General features: G+C 40.9%; 1 protein-coding gene and 1 long non-coding RNA gene across 5 annotated transcripts in view; one reads left to right on the forward strand and one right to left on the reverse strand.

Moving 5' to 3' along the window:
* Window positions 1-19,149, forward strand: part of LOC145538131 (uncharacterized) — a 68,778-nt gene that overhangs the window by 22,874 nt on the left and 26,755 nt on the right. The window contains exons 3-7 of one of the 3 annotated variants that reach the window (XR_014076654.1): window positions 8,192-8,479; window positions 10,176-10,262; window positions 14,607-14,835; window positions 17,919-18,031; window positions 18,183-18,291. This is a non-coding gene — a long non-coding RNA (uncharacterized LOC145538131). The remainder of the gene's footprint in view (window positions 1-8,191; window positions 8,480-10,175; window positions 10,263-14,606; window positions 14,836-17,918; window positions 18,032-18,182; window positions 18,292-19,149) is intronic. The other 2 variants (XR_014076653.1, XR_014076652.1) reach the window with 2 other exon arrangements.
* Window positions 1-19,149, reverse strand: part of LOC145538127 (uncharacterized) — a 54,491-nt gene that overhangs the window by 18,907 nt on the left and 16,435 nt on the right. For both annotated transcript variants that reach the window (XM_081569638.1, XM_081569639.1), the window contains exons 7-8: window positions 14,321-14,413; window positions 4,753-4,888 (exon numbers count right to left, since the gene is read on the reverse strand). In XM_081569638.1, coding sequence (XP_081425764.1) covers window positions 4,753-4,888; window positions 14,321-14,413 — 229 coding nt within the window. The remainder of the gene's footprint in view (window positions 1-4,752; window positions 4,889-14,320; window positions 14,414-19,149) is intronic.

The following is a 19,149-nucleotide window of genomic DNA, read 5'->3' on the forward strand; positions in this document are numbered from 1 at the left end:
ACTTTTCTCCCTTCTGTTTGCCATAAAAGTGATGGGACCAGATGCCCATATCTTGGCTATTATTAATGTCGAGTTTCAAGTCATCTTTTTCACTGTCCTCTTTCAGCCTCATCAAGAGGCTCTTTAGTTCCTCTTCACTTTCTACTATTAAAGTGTATCATCTGCATATCTAAGGTTGTTGATATTTCTTCCAGCAATCTTGATTCCACCTTGTGATTCATCCAGCCTGGCATTTTGCATGGTGTTCTCTGCAAATAAGTTAAATGAACAAGGTGACAATATACAACCTTGTCGTACTCCTTTCCCATTTTAAACCAGTGAGTTGTTTCATGTCCAGTTCTAACTGTTCCTTCATGACCCTCATATAGGTTTCTCACAAGACAGATTAGGTGGTCTGGTACTCCCATGTCTTTTAAGAATTTTCCAGTTTGTTGTGATCCACACAGTCAAAGGCTGTGTGCCTCATAGTCAATGAAGCAGAAGTAGATGTTTTTCTGGAACTTCCTTGCTTTTTTAATGATCCAAAGAATGTTGGCAATTTGATCTCTGATTCCTCTGCCACTTTGAAACCCAGCTTGTACATCTGGAAGTTCTTGGTTCACACACTGCTCAAGCCTAGCTTGAAGGATTTTGAGCATAACCTTGCTAGCATATGAAATGAGCGCAATTGTATGGTAGTATGAACATTCTTTGACATTGTCCTTCTTTGGGATTGGAATGAAAACTGACCTTTTTCAGTCCTGTGGCCACTGCTGAGCTTTCCAAATTTCCTGATATATTGATATTTTAAAAATCACAATTATCTCTATCTCAATAATTGATAGAGCAAGTTAACAGAAAATTTGTAAAGATATAGAAGACATTACAACACTTGAGCAACACTGCTGACCAACTTGACCTAACTGACATTTATGGAACATTTTCCTCCAATAATAGCAGAATACATTCTTTTCAGGTGCACATGGAAGACTTACCAAAATTGATCATAAATTTTGATCAATTGGGCCATAAAACTGGTATGTTTTCCACCCACAGCAGAATTTACTTAGAAATCAACCAAAGAAAAATATACAAAAATTTAACAAATATGTGAAAACTAAACAGCACTCTTCTAAATAACCCATAGGTCAAAGAAGAAATCAAGAGGGCAATTAGAAAATAGCTTGAGTTGAATGACAATAAAGATACAAATATCAAAATTTGTAGGATGCAATAAAAGAATACTTCAGTTCAGTTCAGTTGCTCAGTTGTGTCCGACTCTTTGCGACCCCATGGACTGCAGCACGCCAGGCCTCCCTGTCCATCATCAGCTCCCGGAGTTGACCCAAACTCATGTCCATTGAGTCGGTGATGCCATCCAACCATCTCATCCTCCGTTGTCCCCTTCTCCTCCTGCCCTCAATCTTTCCCAGCATCAAAGTCTTTTCAAATGAGTCAACTCTTCGCATGAGGTGGCCAAAGTATTGGAGTTTCAGCTTCAACATCAGTCCTTCCAATGAACACCCAGGACTGATCTCCTTTAGGATGGACTGGTTGGATCTCCTTGCAGTCCAAGGGACTCTCAAGAGTCTTCTCCAACACCACACTTCAAAAGCATCAATTCTTCAGCGCTCAGCTTTCTTTATAGTCCAACTCTCACATCCATACATGACCACTGGAAAAACCATAGCCTTGACTAGACGGACCTTTGTTGGTAAAGTAATGTCTCTGCTTTTTAATATGCTATCTAGGTTGGTCATAACTTTTCTCCCAAGGAATAAGAGTCTTTTAATTTCATGGCTGCAGTCACCATTTTCAGTGATTTTGGAGCCCCCAAAAATAAAGTCAGCCACTGTTTCCACTGTTTCCCCATCTATTTCCCATGAAGTGATGGGACCAGATGCCATGATCTTAGTTCTCTGAATGTTGAGCTTTAAGCCAACTTTTTCACTCTCCTCTTTCACTTTCATCAAGAGGCTCTTTAGTTCTTCTTCACTTTCTGCCATAAGGGTGGTGTCATCTGCATATCTGAGGTTATTGATATTTCTCCCGGCAATCTTGATTCCAGCTTGTGCTTCATCCAGCCCAGCGTTTCTCATGATGTACTCTGCATATAAGTAAAATAAGCAGGGTGACAATATACAGCCTTGACGTACTCCTTTTCCTATTTGGAACCAGTCTGTTGTTCCATGTCCAGTTCTAACTGTTGCTTCCTGACCTGCACACAGATTTCTCAAGAGGCAGGTCAGGTGGTCTGGTATTCCCATCTTTTGAAGAATTTTCTACAGTTTATTGTGATCCATAGAGTCAAAGTCTTTGGCATAGTCAATAAAGAAGAAATAGCTGTTTTTCTGGAACTCTCTTGCTTTTTCAATGATCCAGTGGATGTTGGCAATTTGATCTCTGGTTCCTCTGCCTTTTCTAAATCCAGCTTGAACATCTGGAAGTTCACAGTTCACGTACTGCTGAAGCCTGGCTTGGAGAATTTTGAGCATTACTTTGCTAGCGTGTGAGATGAGTGCAATTGTGCAGTAGTTTGAGCATTCTTTGGCTTGCCTTTCTTTGGGATTGGAATGAAAACTGATCTTTTCCAGTCCTGTGGCCACTGCTGAGTTTTCCAAATTTGCTGGCATATTGAGTATACTTAACATTAATATAAATATTATATTTGAATTAAAAAGGTTTAAAGTCAATAACTTAAACTTCTACCTTAATAAACTAGAAGAAGAGGAGAGCTTTTTATACCCAAGGTCAGCAGGATAAAAGAAATAATAAAAAAGAATAAATCAAGGAAATTGAATAAAGAGAAACGTTAGAAAAAGCCAGAAGTTGTTTTTTTGTAAAGATCAATAAAACTGACAAATTTTCAATCAGATTAATTGGAAAGGAGAAAACAAATCAACAATTTCAAACATAGAAGAAGAGATATCACTACAGATCCTACATGAAAAAGATTATAAGAAAATATATGAATAACTTGATGCCAGTAAATTTGAAAATTTAAACGACATGAACAAATTTCTTGAAAAGACATAGTTTTACTCAAAAAAAAAAAAAAAAAGCCAGAACAGCTGTCTATTGATTAAAAAATTGAAGTTGTAGTTTAAATATCTTTCCATAAAGGAAACTCTAAGTCCAGATATCTTTATCATAGTCTATCAGATATTTAGAGATGAAATAATGCCAATTCAACACAACTTATTTCATTAAGTAGAAGAGGAGGAAACACTTCCTAACTCATTCTGTGAGGCCAGAATTACCCTGATCCTAAATACCAGCTGAAGACATTACAAGAAAAGTATAGACTAACATCCTTCATGAACATAGATACAAAAATTAGGTTTTTTAATTAAAAAAATATTTTTTGGCTGCACTGGGTTTTCATTGCTGTGTGTGGGCTTTTCTCGAGATGCGGTGAGCAGGGGCTAGTCTTTGCTGCAGCATGAGGGCTTCTCATCATAGTGGCTTCTCTTTTTGCAGAGCACAGGCTCTAGAGTGTGGGCTCAGTAGTTATGGCCCATGGGCTTAGCTGCCCCATAGCACATGGAATCTTTCCAGAACAGGGATTGAATCTGTTGTCTCCTGCATTGGCAGGCAGATTCTTAACCACTGGACCACCAGGGAAGTCCAATGCAAAAATGCTTAACAAAATGTTAGCAATATACTAAAAGGATAATACATTAGCAATATAGTAAATCTAGTGTTGCATTATGGGTTAACAAAACTAAGTTTATTAATACATTTACTATAAAAAAATACCAGCAAAGCTATCCAAGTAGTAAATTTTCTCATCCTTCCTGAATAAGGAAATACATTAGAGAAGGAACTTATTACTTTATAAATAGGGACTTCCCTGGTGGTTCAGCGGTTAAGAATTAGCCTGCCAACACAGCGGATGTGGGTTGGATCCTTCGTCTGGGAACGAATATCCCATGGGGCAACTAAACCCCTGCACCACAACTACTGAGGCTGAGCTCTAGAGCCTGCAGATCACAACTATTGAAGCCTGTGCACAGCAACGAAGACCGAGTGCAGACAAAAATAAATAAATACACAAATAATTATTTTTTTAAAATAGCCTTCAATCAAGCCCTCAAGCCCCAAATCTTGGCTATGCTCTATTGACCTTGATTGCCCCAAGATGCTATAAGTACTGATGTCCTAAGATGGTGTAGCCTAGAGCCAATCCAGCAAGCTTTCTCACAGCACTACACATGCTCACCTATGGCTTGGCCTACTGGTTATGCATTTTCAGGAGAGTGGACAGGGAGACAATCAAGGGTGGGAAGATAAAAGGGGCAGGGAAATTTTCTGTTTTCTAGAAGCTTCCGAGAACAGCTCTTTCTCCTTTTAAGGAGGTTGGGACAACTTTGTAATCAAACACAGAGGAGTTTTCACTCTTGAGTAGGCTGCCTTTCTTCCTCACATCACATTGCTTAGATTTACATTGTATCCTGACCATAGGGAAGAAAAATCTGGAAGTCATACCTCTTGCCTTGCCTTAGTTGTCAACTTTTTAAAATGGGGCTTCTAATGAGGTCTTCGAGACCTATTTGTGGGCTAACATACAACTATCTGCCATGCCATTTTTATGATTTCAAGCCTTCCCACAGATCAGATACCAAAGACAGGACGGATCACTGCTTTCCTCTCAGCTGAAAATCTCACTTGGCACCACTTAACAGGCTGCAGTTAAATGACTGTCCCCATGATTTAACCCAAGCACCTCGTTTTGGAACGTGAACAAATAAAGCATTTTAGTTTTCTACTCACCATGTTAATATTTGAGTGAATTCCAACAAGTCATTTTCTCCTTCTTTTCCCTTTCCATCTATGCCATTATCTGCCAAATACAACTTCACTAACCAAGGACCAGTTTCAATCAAATCTTTAATTTTTTTCTTGATTCCTGAAGAAAGATCAGAGTATTTGATTATTTTTAGACAATATTTCTCCCATTTCACCACCTTAATTGATTTTAATTTTTAAGATTATACTGATCTAACTTGTGTGAGTAGATGCATTTAGCAACATAGTCAAGGAAATGCATATAAATTAAGAAGTCCTTTAAAAAATACTCAGAATATCCTTTTTCTTTATAATAGCAAGCTCTCTATGCACGAAAAATCTTATTTAAGATTTAAATTGTTGCCTTTACTTTGGCTAAAGAGAAAATCAATGTCTCTGGAAATTTCTCAGTAGAAGGTGTTGTCTGTTGATTCTGGAGAAGTGAACTTTTATCAGGTTGGTGAAAACATAACTGCAGTTTTGGACCGTAAATTTTAAAGCATTATAACTAGGCTCAAACACATCTTTATTAATGAAAATAGGAACCATTATAAAATCAACACATTTTTGCCAACAAGAAATAAGTTTGCTTATTCCTGTAGCATGAAAATCTGTGCTTCAGGATTCGATGAACTCTTTCTTGGAAAGCATCTTCTATCTCCTGCTGGTTGTGGAAGCACTTTCCCTGCAAAAAGTTGTCTAGATGCTTGAAGAAGTGGTAGTCGGTTGGCGAGAGGTCAGGTGAATATGGAGGATGAAGCAAAACTTTGTAGCCCAATTCATTCAACTTTTGAAGCGTTGGTTGTGCAACATCTGGTTGGGCATTTTTGTGGAGAAGAACTGGGCCTTTTCTGTTGACCAGTGCCGTTTTACAAGTGTTGCAGCTTTTGGTATATCTCATCGATTTGCTGAGCATACTTCTCAGCTGGCATTCAGAGAGCTGTAGTGGAACAGACAGGCAGCAGACCACCAAAAAGTGACCATGACCCTTTTTTTGCTGCAACTTTGGTTTTGGCAAGTGCTTTGGAGCTTCTCTTTGGTCTAGCCACTGAGTTAGTCATTGCTGATTGTTGTATACAATCCACTTTTTGTCACACATCACAATCCCATTGAGAAATGGTTCATTATTGTTGTGTAGAATAAGAGAAGATGACTCTTCAAAATGATGACTTTTTCATTTGTGGTCAGCTCATGAGGCACCGACTATCAAGCTTTTTTACCTTTCAAATTTGCTTCAAATGCTGAATGACTGTAGAATGGTTGACGCTGAGTTCTTTGACGACTTCTCACGTAGTTGTAAGAGGATCAACTTTGATGGTCCTCTCAGTTGGTCATTGTCAATTTCCGATGGCCAGCCACTATGTTCCTCATCTTCAAGGCTGTCGTCTCCTTTGCAAAAGTTCTTGAATACTGTATGTTAGCAGTTCCTGAGCCAAATGCATTGTTGATGTTGTGAGTTGTCTCTGCTACTTTACGACTCATTTTGAACTCAAATAAGAAAATCGCACAAAAAAAAAAAAAAGAAAATCGTTCAAATTTGCTTTTTGTCTAACATAATTTCCATAGTCTAAAATAAATATAAAATGAACAGCTAGTAATAAGTCATTGGCAAATAAACAAAAAGGAAGAAATACACATTAAAATGATGTATAACGTATTCCAATATGAAACGGCAAATTTCAACAATGCAAAACTGCAATTACTTTTGCACCAACTTAATACAAGGATTCGGCCCTCTAAAAGAGCCTGCAAAGTTATCACATTTTTTGAGTTCTAGAAGGACAAATTTGGACGAAGAACCATCCTGCCTGAGTTCAGTGGTCCTGGAGCCCAGTTCACCCTCGTTCTATACAGGTTTCACAAAATTCACATTTTGGGGGGATATTTAATTTTTATTGGAGTGCAGTTGATTCACAATATCATATTCACATTTGGTTTATAAGTTTAGGAGCTTGGCAAAGGAAAAAAATAAAACAGGAAGGGGATGGAGAAAGAGAAAAGAGTTACAGATATAATGCTGGTTTATCCACTTGTAAGTGTGAGATGAGAGAGCTGAATCTCCAGTTAGGAAGCTGATCGCTTCCCCTGGGGCCTCCACGAGTTTGTAGGTAAACACTTTGTGTGCATTGTGACCCTGGGAATTACAGCCAACTACTTCACGAGAGGCTTGACTAAAACCAATGACCTGTTCCAAAGTGAGGAAAGAAAATGCATGGAACTTAGAGATAATATATATCTATATATTGTCTTGTGTTGGCAGTTCAAAGGATTATAAAGGCTCATTTAGGGACTTTCCTGGTGATCTGGTGGTTAAGACTCTGCGCTTCCAATGCAGGGGGTGTGGGTTGGATCCTTGGTGGGGAAACTAAAATTCCCACATGCTGCCTGACCAAAAAAAGAAAGAAAGAAAGAATGAAGAAACAAAAAGGGAGACTTTAAAGGCTTATTTAAGAAATTTCCTACTCCAGTGGTTAGGACTCAGTGTTTTCATTGTCATGGCCTGGGGTTCAATTCCTAGTCAGGAACTAAGATCCCACAAGCTGTGCATCCAAAAAAAAAAAAGCTCATTTAGCTACACACTAATTTTGCCTGACATACTGACTTGAGAATCTAACCCCAGGGCTGGATGGGACTCTTCTGTTCTTGAATTCATTCAGCATTCAACAAATATTTTTGAGCTCCCATTATGTGCCAGCCACAGTTCTAGCTGCTGGGAATTTAACAGGGAGCAAAAGAGACAGAACTTCCTGCCCTATGAAGCTGAGGCAGTACGTTACCTGGTGTGTGAGAAGAGCAAGGAAGAGAAGAGAATGGATGATAACTCAGGGTATGTTTTCAAGTCATGAAAGATAACTGACTTTTTAGGGAAAGATGACAAGTTTGGACATTGGATCATTCTAGCTTGCCAATTTAAAAATAAAAGCCTGCTTTTTAAAAAGATTCAATTGGTTTATTTGGATATAAATGTAATCTGCTGAGTTACTGAAGGAAGTAAGATTTATTTTCCTTCAAAACATAGTTGGAGGGATGACAACTAGCCTATCCTTTAGTTTTACTGAAGATAAGCCTAACTGGTCCACACCTCGTTTGTCCTTATATTCAGGGTATGAGAATGATAGCTAATGACAGCCACTATAAATAATATAACAGTGCCAATGTCCTAGCACAGTATCTGGCACACCATAGGTATTTAATAACTGTTTCTTAAATAAATGAGTGAATCAATGAATAAGTGTAATCATGTTGTAGAAAATTTTATCTCACTATTCATTGTATTTCCAAGCCTGGTGTAATTAATGCCTTGAAACAACTCATGAACATGAACAAAGTATGATTTTTCTATTTTTGACATCTCTTCACAAATATAAATGCCTTTGAGAAGTTGACTACCCAGAATGATTAACAATGTGGATACTGATTGCAGGTGGCACTCATTTCTGTTTGCCCCCTCCTGGCATGCCAGAAAGCAGCAGTGATGAAGCGTGAGGCCAAGGGGGCCAAGGCCAAAGGCCAAATTCCTGTGCAGCTGCTCAGCTTTGCAAGGAAAGAAACAAAACGGTCTCAGCCAGTCATCACCCTGCACCGAGCCAGCGTGGCATAAATGTGTGCAGTTGGAGAGGAAGGAGGCTCCCAAGCTTGTGATTGTCCTGGTCCAGCTTGCATCCCCATGGGTAAAACAATTCAAATCTCACTCCAACTGGTGGTAAGAGAGGTAATAATGTCATCTGGGCCCATGAAAAATAACCAGTTTAGAAAATGCTAGTCCAAGGCACTCTCCAGAATTTAGACCTCTAGGGAGTCCCACATGCCCTGTTTGAGGGTAGAAAAGCTAATGCTCCCTTAGGTCAGGGATTTCCTGCTCCAAGACCCTAACTAAATTTCAAGCAGAACCAAATTCTTTTCTTTGAATGGGAAACACATTCCTTGGAGTAAGAGTGAGTCCATGCTCAGCTCCTAGTAATACTTGATCCACCCCAGCTGTATTCACTCCAACCTAGTTTTACCTAATCTTCAGTTCAGTTCAGTTCAGTCGCTCAGTCGTGTCCGACTCGTTGTGACCCCATGAATTGCAACACGCCAGGCCTCTCTGTCCATCACCACCTAATCTTACACTTCTTTAAATAAAAACAAGCTCATCAACAATGACCACTTTAATTGACCCTCCTCTGTCTCAGAGACCTTAGTAGTGGTAAAGCGATGCCTGCTGTGCCTGAGACAGAGTGGTGTACTGAAATGAGAAGAATCTCCAGGTTTGAAACCTCTCTGAAAAATGCTGTGTGACTCCCCAGAAAGTCACTTAGCTTCTCTGAACCTAAATGTCCCCATTGCTGACATATAGATCATAATACTCATATCCTGGGCTTCCCAGTTGGCACTAGTGTTAAAGAACCTGCCTGCCAATGCAGGAGACATAGAGACGCAGGTTCGATCCCTGAGTTGGGAAGAACCCTTAGAGGAGGGCATGGCAACCCACTCCAGTATTCTTCCTGGAGAATCCCATGGACAGAGGAGCCTGGCAGGCTACAGTCCATAGGGTTGCAAAGAGACACAACTTAAGTGACTTAGAACACACACGGGCACTCATATCCTAAATGCATTGTGAAGACTGACTGGGAAGCATGGTGGAATAATGATTGTAGAGTCATGTAGTGCATAACAAATATTACTGCCTAGCTTTCCAGCTTCATTTCTGGATTGTGTGTCATTGAAATCCTGGGTTGGGTACAACCTGATGGAGAACCTCCATGTATAAAATGTCCCCACTTCTGCCAGTGCCTCCCTGAGGATCAGATACATGTTTCTGACAACTGTATGCCTCACCAGGGAGCCATACCACAGATCCAATGTAGACTTGCCCTACCTTGAGCTTCCTCCCATTTTCTCTTCAGTTAATCTCTGAGATTCCCCAGCTGTTTCTGATTTCAGAACCTTTCCTACTGCCCTCACTAGGTCCTGTCAGTTCTCCTTCCTAAATATATCTAGACTCTGTATTTCCATCACTGCAGTCTCAGTTCTGCACTCTATCTTTTTTTGCCTGATCTACTGTAAAAACCTCCAAACTAGTCTCGCATTGTCCTGATGTCCATCTCTGAAACAAGTGCTGCAAAGCTGCTGGAGGTTCTTTTTAAAAATCCAGCTCTTATTGTGTCACTGTCTTGCTTCAAATGCATCATGGCTCCCCCTCTCCACACAGAAGAAAGACCTGTTCCTTAACCACATTCGTGGCTTTTGGCCATGTGTCCACTGGCCTCCAGCCCTCTCCCCATGACCACTCTGCAGTGAATGTCACACTTTCCAGATGCTGAACCCTCCAGGCACTTTCAGCCCCTGAGCTTTTTCTCACCTAGTTCCCTTTGCCTAGAATGCTCTCTCTCTCACAGCTGATGAACTCTTCTCACTCCTTCCAGCTGCTGTGCCGTGCTAAGCTGTGTCCGACTCTTTGTGACCCTGTGGACTGTAGCCTGCCAGGCTCCTCTGTCCGTGGAATTCTCCAAGTAAGAATACTAGAGTGGGCTGCCATGCCCTCCTCCAGGGCATCTTCCCCACCCAGGGATCAAACCTGTGTCTCTTTCTCCTCCTGCATTGGCAGGCAGGTTCTTTACCACTAGCCCACCTGGGAAGTCCCATTCCTTCCAGAGAGAGCTCTGTTTCCCATATGAGCCCACACCCAAAGATCAAGTGTAAATTTTCATGGAGCCAGAAATTACCATCTAGCCTCTTCTGAGACCAATAGGTGGGTATCACACATTCCAGTGGGCATCAGAATGTGAACCATTACTCAGTGTTAATCTGTGGATGCCAGGTCCCAGTAGGACCTTCTTCTTGAAGTTGGCTTTTGTTTTTTTTAACTTATTAAAACAGCTTCTTTCCATCAGCAAGGAGCATGTGTGATTTTCTGTGTGATTACCAGAGGTTTATCAGTCAGAATATAAATCCTATTGATTGCAGGACTTAAGGAAGCAAAGTGTAATTAGTGTTGGGTGATTCACACCTTGGACCTTGGAACCTGTCCACAAAGATTCCATTGTCTAGCTATCACTCATACATCTTGAGTAAAACAATTTCTGGATTATAACCAGTAATTTCCTGACTTGGAACTAATAAAGCGGTTTTGAAGATTACATCTTGACTTTTGAACTTGACCCTTGCATTCCTTAAAGCCACTAGCATTCCTATGGTCTGTGGCAATGATATAAACACTAACAGTTTATTTGGGGAAGTGAATTTGCCACCTGAGTGGCTTTAGTACTGTAGTAAGAGTCTGTCTGGAATAGAAAATGGCAACCTACTCCAGTATTCTTGCCTGGAAAATTTCATGGATAGAGGAGCCTGGTGGGCTATGGTCCACGGGGGTGCAAAGAATTGGATACAACTGAATGCACATGCAAGCTTGGGGACTGAGAGTGTGCCAGATTTTGCTCCCTAAACACATCTAAGTCATATGCTGGGGCTCCCAGTCCTAAATCCTTGAGAATTAAGACAATCCTGGAAACTATGTTGTGGGGCTTGGGCTGGGAAATGGAGCAGACCCAGGGGACAGAGCACTCCTAAGTCCTTGCTGGGTCTTCTGAGCACTTTGAGGGCCTTGAGGTGACATGACAAGTCAAGCTGAATGGGGCACAGGGGAGCTGTCTTATCTGCTGATGACAATTTCTGATGACCTCTCAGTGATTTTCAGTGTTCAGCCATCCTTTGGCTCCTTATGGACCTGACAAGCGTGTGACTAGGGTAGGCCAAGCCAGACCTCACCCACGTGAGTGCTGATGTTGTCAGGTTCCTGTAATCATTCATTTGGAAGGAATAGAAAGGGTGTCAGGCTTCTGAATGGGGGTTTTGACTTGTACAGCATTGAGTTCAACTTTCCAAGCAGCAGACCAAAAGCCTCTTGTCCACAAAGGGGCGAGCATAAAAATAGTTTGGCTATTTCCAATTGGGACCAAATGGAAACCATCTGGACTCCTCACCCAGGAGGCTGATGTAAATCAGCTCAATCTGACTCTTATTTTGAAACATGTAGAATTCTTCTACCAAAGACCAAACTCATCCTCAGACAAATAAACACCTTATGACTGTGAAAGTAATTATCCAGTATAGGAAGCTGTGTTTTAATTTGTTTTGTGAAGTCTGGATAGCATGAAAATGCTCTACTTTGACAAGAGGCTAGAAAGTAAATAAATATTAGATACAAAGTGGTTTCTATTGATCCCAGGCACAGAATTCCTTGGGAGACAAAAGACTTTAATGGCTCCCGTTGTCTACTGGATTAAGTCCAAACTCTTGGCCTGGCATGCAATCCTCCTTAATGTGACCCACCCCTCTTGCCATGTCTACCCTCCCATGTATTCTTGTTCCAGCTAAGATTATAGGCTTGTGGCTTGCATTGCTTTTTTTTTTTTTAATTTTTAAAATTTATTTATTTATGTCTGTGCTGAGTCTTCATCATTGCTGTATGGGCTTTTCTCTAGTTGTGGTGAGCGGGGGCTACTCCCTAGTTTTGGTGCGTGGGCTTCTCATTGCCGTGGCTTCTCTTGTTGCAGAGCACGGGTCATAGAACACGAGGGCTTCAGTTGTGGTTCCCGGGCTCTAAAGCACAGGCTCAGTAGCTGTGGTGCACAGGTTTAGTTCTTTCTCCGAATATGGGATCTTTCTGGATCAGGGATTGAGCCCATGTCTCCTGCATTGGCAGGTGGATTCTTTACCCCTGTGAGCTGCCAGGGAAGTCCTGCATTGTTTTTTAATTAAAAAAAATATTTTAAATAGTGCTAGTGGATTTTGGAAAATCTACTAAAGGGGGAAAGAGGAAGGAGGAAGAGGAGGAGGAGGAGCACCATACTAGGTTATCATTTGTTTTAGACAGTTGCCATTTGGGAATATTTTCAACCAAGAATGCTCTCAGAGGAGTTGGCTGAGGTTCCTCTGGGGATGAGGAGGATCAGTGTGTCCAAGCCAGGTCGCCGTACAGAGGACAGTCCTTACACTGGGCTGGATGACATCTGAGGGGATAGGACTGTTGAGTCACTATTCAGCAGAAAGACTAGACTCACATCAGACAACAGAGCCAGGGCCTGATAAATGTTCTCACTTTACCTTTTCATCTGGCTTTTTTAGATCACTAAATTATATTTTTTTCAAATTCAGTGAGATTTCACAGAAAAGAAACAAGGATAATTCAAGGACAGAAAAAAAGACCACGCAAGAACAGATTAAAATTGGGGAAGAGAAAGCCAAAGGGTGAAAACCTTTATTATAAGGGCCTACTACCACAAACTACAAAACAACACGAAGTGGACTAAAACAGAATAACAGAAATTAAGGTTAGCCTCCACGAGGAATTTCCCAAAGACTGCTCGTGACACACCCAGTGATCAATCATTTTGTGCTGTCTCTTCGTAACTTCAAAATGTTAAAGCTGGAGTGGAATTTAGGAAGCTGTGAGCACAATCATTGACTTGCAAAACAGAAGGCTGAGACCATCAGGGCTTGTACTGGGAACGGAATCCTGGTTCCCTACCATTTAGTGCAAACCTTTAATACTTGGACAGCTTCTCTCTTAGTTTAATCCTCCTCAGAGGTTATGGAGCTGGTGACTTCTTAAAATTCCCTCTAAATTACCCTGTTTCTACCTTTTTTTAACTGGCGCATAATTGCTTTATGATGTTGTGATGGTCTGTGATATGCATCAATGCGAATCAGTCATGATTTTACCCATGTTCCCTCTCTCTTGAGTCTCCCTCCTCCCCTCATCCCATCCCTCTAGGTTGTCACCGAGTGCCAGGCTGGGCTCCCTGTGTTATACAGCAGCTTCCTGCTAGTTATCTATTCTTCACATGAATAGTGTATATATGTCAATGCTACTCTCAATTTGCCCTATCCTCTCCTTCCCCTGCTATGTCCAGCAGAATGTTTTTCTAGATTCCATATATATGTGTGTGTGTGTGTGTTAATATACAATATTTGTTTTTCTCTTTCTGACTTACTTCACTCTAGATAACAGGCTCTAGGTTCATCTACCTCATTAGAACTGACTCAAATTTGTTCCTTTTTATGGCCAAGTAATATTCCATTGCATATATGTACAACAGCCTCTTTATCCATTCACCTGTTGGTGGACATCTAGGTTGCTTCCATGTCCTGGCTATTGCAAATAGTGCTGCAATAAACATTGGGGTGCATGTGTCTGTTTGGATTGTGCTTTTCTCAAGGTATATGCTCCATTTCTACCTCTAAGGAATGCATAGGAAAAGAGTTTCCAAGCTGAATTTATCAGGTCTTGCCTGCTGTTTATTGCAGAGTATTCCCATAATTGTTTTTTTAGACTTGTTGAATGTGGCAGAGTCATATTCCTCTGGTGGTTATAGTTCTGGTGGGTATGGCTAAGCTGTTCAGTACTGGGTTTATATGAAGCCATCAGACACTGAGTCTTTTTCTCCACTTGAGTTTTTCTCTCTGTTTGGGGTAATTACTTTAGTAATTACACACAGCCTATGAAAGGAGGAAGCGATTTACAAGATGAAGGAAGTAAGAGGAATAGTTTAAACAACCATAAAAATACCTTTTTTTCTCTTCTTCCCTGAGGTAGTTTTCACTGTTACAGCTCCGAATGATTCTGTAATCTGGTTCAAAGTTGAACTTCCTCTCTGTCGGGCTGTATGAAAAAAATTAAAAGATTAAAAAAATAATAATTCGAAGTTGCATGCATGGATTTTTGACACTCTTTAATATCATTTATTGCCTTCATTTTATGTATACTTTGGGCAGAGGGATTTCTCATAAAAGAGAATTATCTGACCCACTGACTTCACTTCAGTCCTGTCTTTTTCATGTTTCTCCCCTTAAAGGTTTGAAGAAAGCATGCAACCAGGCAGCATCTGAAGAACCAACCTGAGGGCCGTGTGTAAATCCTTCTTTCAGTTCCACAGTTGCCCTCTATACCAGTGGCTCCAGTCTTGGGAATTAGTAAGAACGTAGCAGAGAAGAACACATTTTTGGCATATTTAAATACATATATTGGAGACAACGCTAGTGGCCCACTGGTTAAGAATCCATCTTCCAAAGCCAGGGACACAGGTTCGATTCCTGGTCCAGAAAGATTCCACATGCTGTGGAGAAACTAAGCCCATGCACTACAACTACTGAGCCTGAGCACCCTAGAGCTCCACAACGTCTCAAGAGAAGCCACCGCAATGAGATGCCCTCACGCTGCAACTAGAGAAAGCCTACATGCAGCAGCAGAGACCCAGCACAGTCAAAAATAAAAATAAATAAATAGATAAAATTATAAAATAGATACGTACACATTCTGACATATGATCACATTAGGGTCATTCTGGACCCTTCTTTCCCTCTCTCTCACACCCCACATCCCATCCACCAGGAAGCAGTGTAGATGTAGAACCTCCTCTGCTGCCCTCCTCGTCTCACCTCTCACCACCACCGCTCATCTGAATGACAACAGCCTCCCGGAAGGTCTCTGTGCCCTCCACCCACACCAAGTCTGTTTGCCACACAGATTGAGTGGTCCTTCTCAAACCTAAGTCCCGACTCAGTTCTGATTCCTCTGTGCTTTCCTAGCCAACAAGGAAGGCACTTGACTCCTGGCCCCTGGTACTGCCCAGGCACCTGCTGCTCCTTGTGTGTAGGCCTTGGGGTGTTCCTGGAACATTCCTCATTTATCTGCAGGCTCGCTCCCTCCCCTCCTGTGTCTGTTCACAAATGCCACCTCTTCAAGGGAGCCTATACGCAACTGTCTATTTAAAGTCACCCTAGGGGCTTCCCTGGTGGTCCAGGGGTTAAGAATCTGCCTTGCAACGCAGGTGATGCAGATTTGATTCCTGGTTGGGAAACTAAGATCCCACGTACCAGGGGTTAACTAAGCTCCTGCGATACAACTACTGAGCCCACGCACTCTGAAGCCCATGTGACACAATGAAAGATCACGCAACAAAGATTCTGGAGTTCTGCAACTAAGACCCAACACAGCCAAATAAATAAATGCTAAGATAAAAATAAAGTCACTAAATTCACATGCCTTTTGGCCCTATAATTCCACTTCTAAGAATTTTCCGTATTGCTATATTTGCACCTGAAAGTGTGTGTGTGTGTGTGTGTGTGTATGTGTGTGTTAGCAAACTATAAAGCTATTTGCATTTGAGGATAAAAATAAAATAAAATCACACCCCAACCATTTTTTCCTTCTCCGGGTTCCCAAACTTACTTATCTTGATTGTTTTTTTTTCTTTTTTTCCATAGCAGTTATCTTATAGAAAACTATAGCTGGTATATATTTATTATGCTTTTTAAAAGATGTCTGACTCCCCCCACCCCTCATATACACACGCACGTACACAAGCGCACTGTGCTCCCAGCCCTTTCCTCAGGGGCAGGGATCTTTGTTTTATGCTCTAATGTGTGTAAGGAAAGACAGGTGAACACACACACACATACATACATATGACGAAGGAAGGAAGGAGCGTTATTGCTAAAATTGCATTTTATACATTATAACAAGTAATTAAGAAAGCAAACTCGTCATTGGATAGTGAGGCATTCATGCCTCCTTGGTGGTCGGCAGCAGAAAGCTTCTGTGCCCACCTCTGGCAAGAAGTTACTAGGAGCCTGGGAGTAGCTCACAGAACAGGAAAGGAAATCAAACGTTTGTGCCTTACGAAGCATTGGCCTCAACACATTTTTGCCTTCAGTAACATTCTAGAGGGAAATGGAAAAGTTATAAACAATCTTGTAACTTTTTAGTTTGGTATCTACACTTGTTCATCCTAAGTTTTAAAATTTCAAAGGATGAAATTTCTAACATATAGAAAATATTGACATTTAAAAATAAAATCTAGGGTGAGGAGAGGGATAAATTAGGAGTTTGGGATTAACATATACACACTACTATATATAAAATAGATAACCAACAAGGACCTCCTGTATAGTACAGGAAACTATAATCAATATTTTTTAATGACCTATAAGGGAAAAAAATTTGAAAAAAAGTTATACATGTATATGTAACTGAATCACTTTACATGATTCCCTTTTTTCCTGTGTTTTTACTGGTATTTTCATTTTAATAACTCTATAGAATTTTATATTTGAAAGTCACTTATGGGTCATCCTATAATACTTCTCTATAAAACAAATGCTTCATTTACAAATATTTAAATTTTAAAAATTTGTTGTGATCATAAGCCTCTAAAGTATTAAAAATTCTTCTGTAGTTATTACTCAATGTTTAGACATATGCAATTGATGAATACAATATATTTTATATATTTTGATAAATCCTAATTAAATACAAAAATAAAATTTTATTGACTACCTCTCCCAAAGAGATGGATGGTGCTGTTTTATTTATTTTTATAATTAATTCATATATTTATTAAAGAATATCACTGCTAAAATGAAGCAGAATTCAGCATCAGTGCTTTTTCTCTTTTTTATTGTTATAGTTGTAACTGCTGAGAAATCTTATTCATATGGATGAGAATGGAATAATAGGATTGTCAGGTTTACTCTCTCTTGTCCTCCAAATACAGGACACCCAGTTCAATTTAAATGTCAGATAAACAAAGAATAATCATTTTAAGTGTATCCCAAACATTGCATGGAACATACTTATAATTAATTATTTCCATCTAAAATTCAAATAAATCCTAGGAGTTTTATCACAGCAGTATTATTCAGTTCTTTGAACTCCTGTGTGTGTGTCAATTGCTCAGTCATTTCTGACTCTTTGCAACCCCATGGACTGTGTAGCCCAACAGGCTCCTCTGTCCACAGGGTTTTTCAGGCAGGAATACTGGAGTGGGTTGCCGTTTCCTCCTCTACGTGATCTTCTCGACCAAGGGATGGAACCCGCATCTCCTGTGTCTCCTGCATTGCAGGGGGATTCTTTAACTGCTGAGCCATCAGGAAAGCCCTTGAACTCCTGAGTTATAGGCTAAAAACTGTATAGTGATCGACCAAAAAAGTTTGTTTAATGATCTGTCTGTTTATAACTTAAGTCCTCCTTCAATTTTGTTAAAAGCAAAAATTGGAAGCCATGTGACCTGTAAAACATGATTTATTGCTGAGTTATTAGAGTCATTCATTTTTTTTTTAACACTTAAACTCATATTTTGAACTATCTCTTTGTTTCTGAACCCTAGGGGAGATACTCTGCTCAGATACTGGATGTGGGACAGGCGTGCCTTTCTTTCACAAAGTAGAATGATGACTGTGACCAATGATACCAACCACAGGTACTGGGCCATTATGAAAGGTGAGAATTTGGACATTTTAAGAAACCATCCACATTCCCACAAACATTGCTACTGGGAAGTCTGTGTGTACTCTTTGTCTTAATGTGTTAGGGCTGTTATAACAAAACACCATACACTGAGTGGCTTATGAACAATAATTATTTTTCACAGTTTGGAAGAGGCTGGGAAGTCCAAGATCCAGGTACCAGCAGATTCAGTGTCTGGTGAGAGCCTGCGTCCTGGTTCACAGATGGCTGTCTTCTTGCTATAATCCCACAAGGTGAAAGGAGTAAGGGAACTCTGGGGTCTCTCTCTCTTTTTTTGGCTGCACTGGGTCTTCATTGGGCTTCCCTTATGGCTCAGCTGGTAAAGAATCCGCCTGCAATGCGGAAGACCTGTGTTCGATCCCTGGGTTGGGAAGATCCCCTGGAAAAGGGAAAGGCTACCCACTCCAGTGTTCTGGCCTGGAGAACTCCATAGACTGTACAGTCCATGGGGTCTGTGCACAGGTTTTCTCTAGTTGCAGAGAGTTGGGGCTACTCTCTAGCTGCAATGCTTGACTTCTCATCGTGGTGGATTCTCTTGTTGTGGAGCATAGACTCTAGAGCACACGAGCTTCATTAGTTGCAGCTCGTGGGCTCAGTTGCCCTGCAGTATGTGGAGTCTTTCCGTGTCTCCTGCATTGGCAGGTGGATTCTTCACCACTGGGCCACCAGGGAAGCCCACGATTAGTGTTCTTGTCAGAAACCAGAGAGCTTGTTCTGTCTGCCTACACACACCTAGGAAAGGCCCTGTGAGGACATAGCAAGAGGGTGGCCATCAGCTGGCCATGAAGACAGCTCTTACCGGGAACCACAGCAGTTGTAACAGATGACCACAAACTTAGTGGCTTAAAATAGTACAGGTGTATCATCTTACAGTTCTGGGGATCAGAGTCCAAAATGACTCCTATAGGCAAAAGTCAACGTGTCAGTGGATCTGCTTTCCTTTTGGAGCCTCTGAAAAGAACTCATTTCCTTGTCCCTTCTAGCTCCTACAGGCCACCATGGCTTATGAACCCTTCCTCACATCACTCTAACCTCTCCTTCCACTGTCACACTTCCTTCTCTCTGACTCTAACTGCCTGCCTCCCTCTTAT

The sequence above is a fragment of the Giraffa tippelskirchi genome, chromosome 2 (genome assembly GCF_054371585.1).
Source record: "Giraffa tippelskirchi isolate mGirTip1 chromosome 2, T2T-mGirTip1v1.2.pri, whole genome shotgun sequence".
Lineage (NCBI taxonomy): Eukaryota > Metazoa > Chordata > Mammalia > Artiodactyla > Giraffidae > Giraffa > Giraffa tippelskirchi.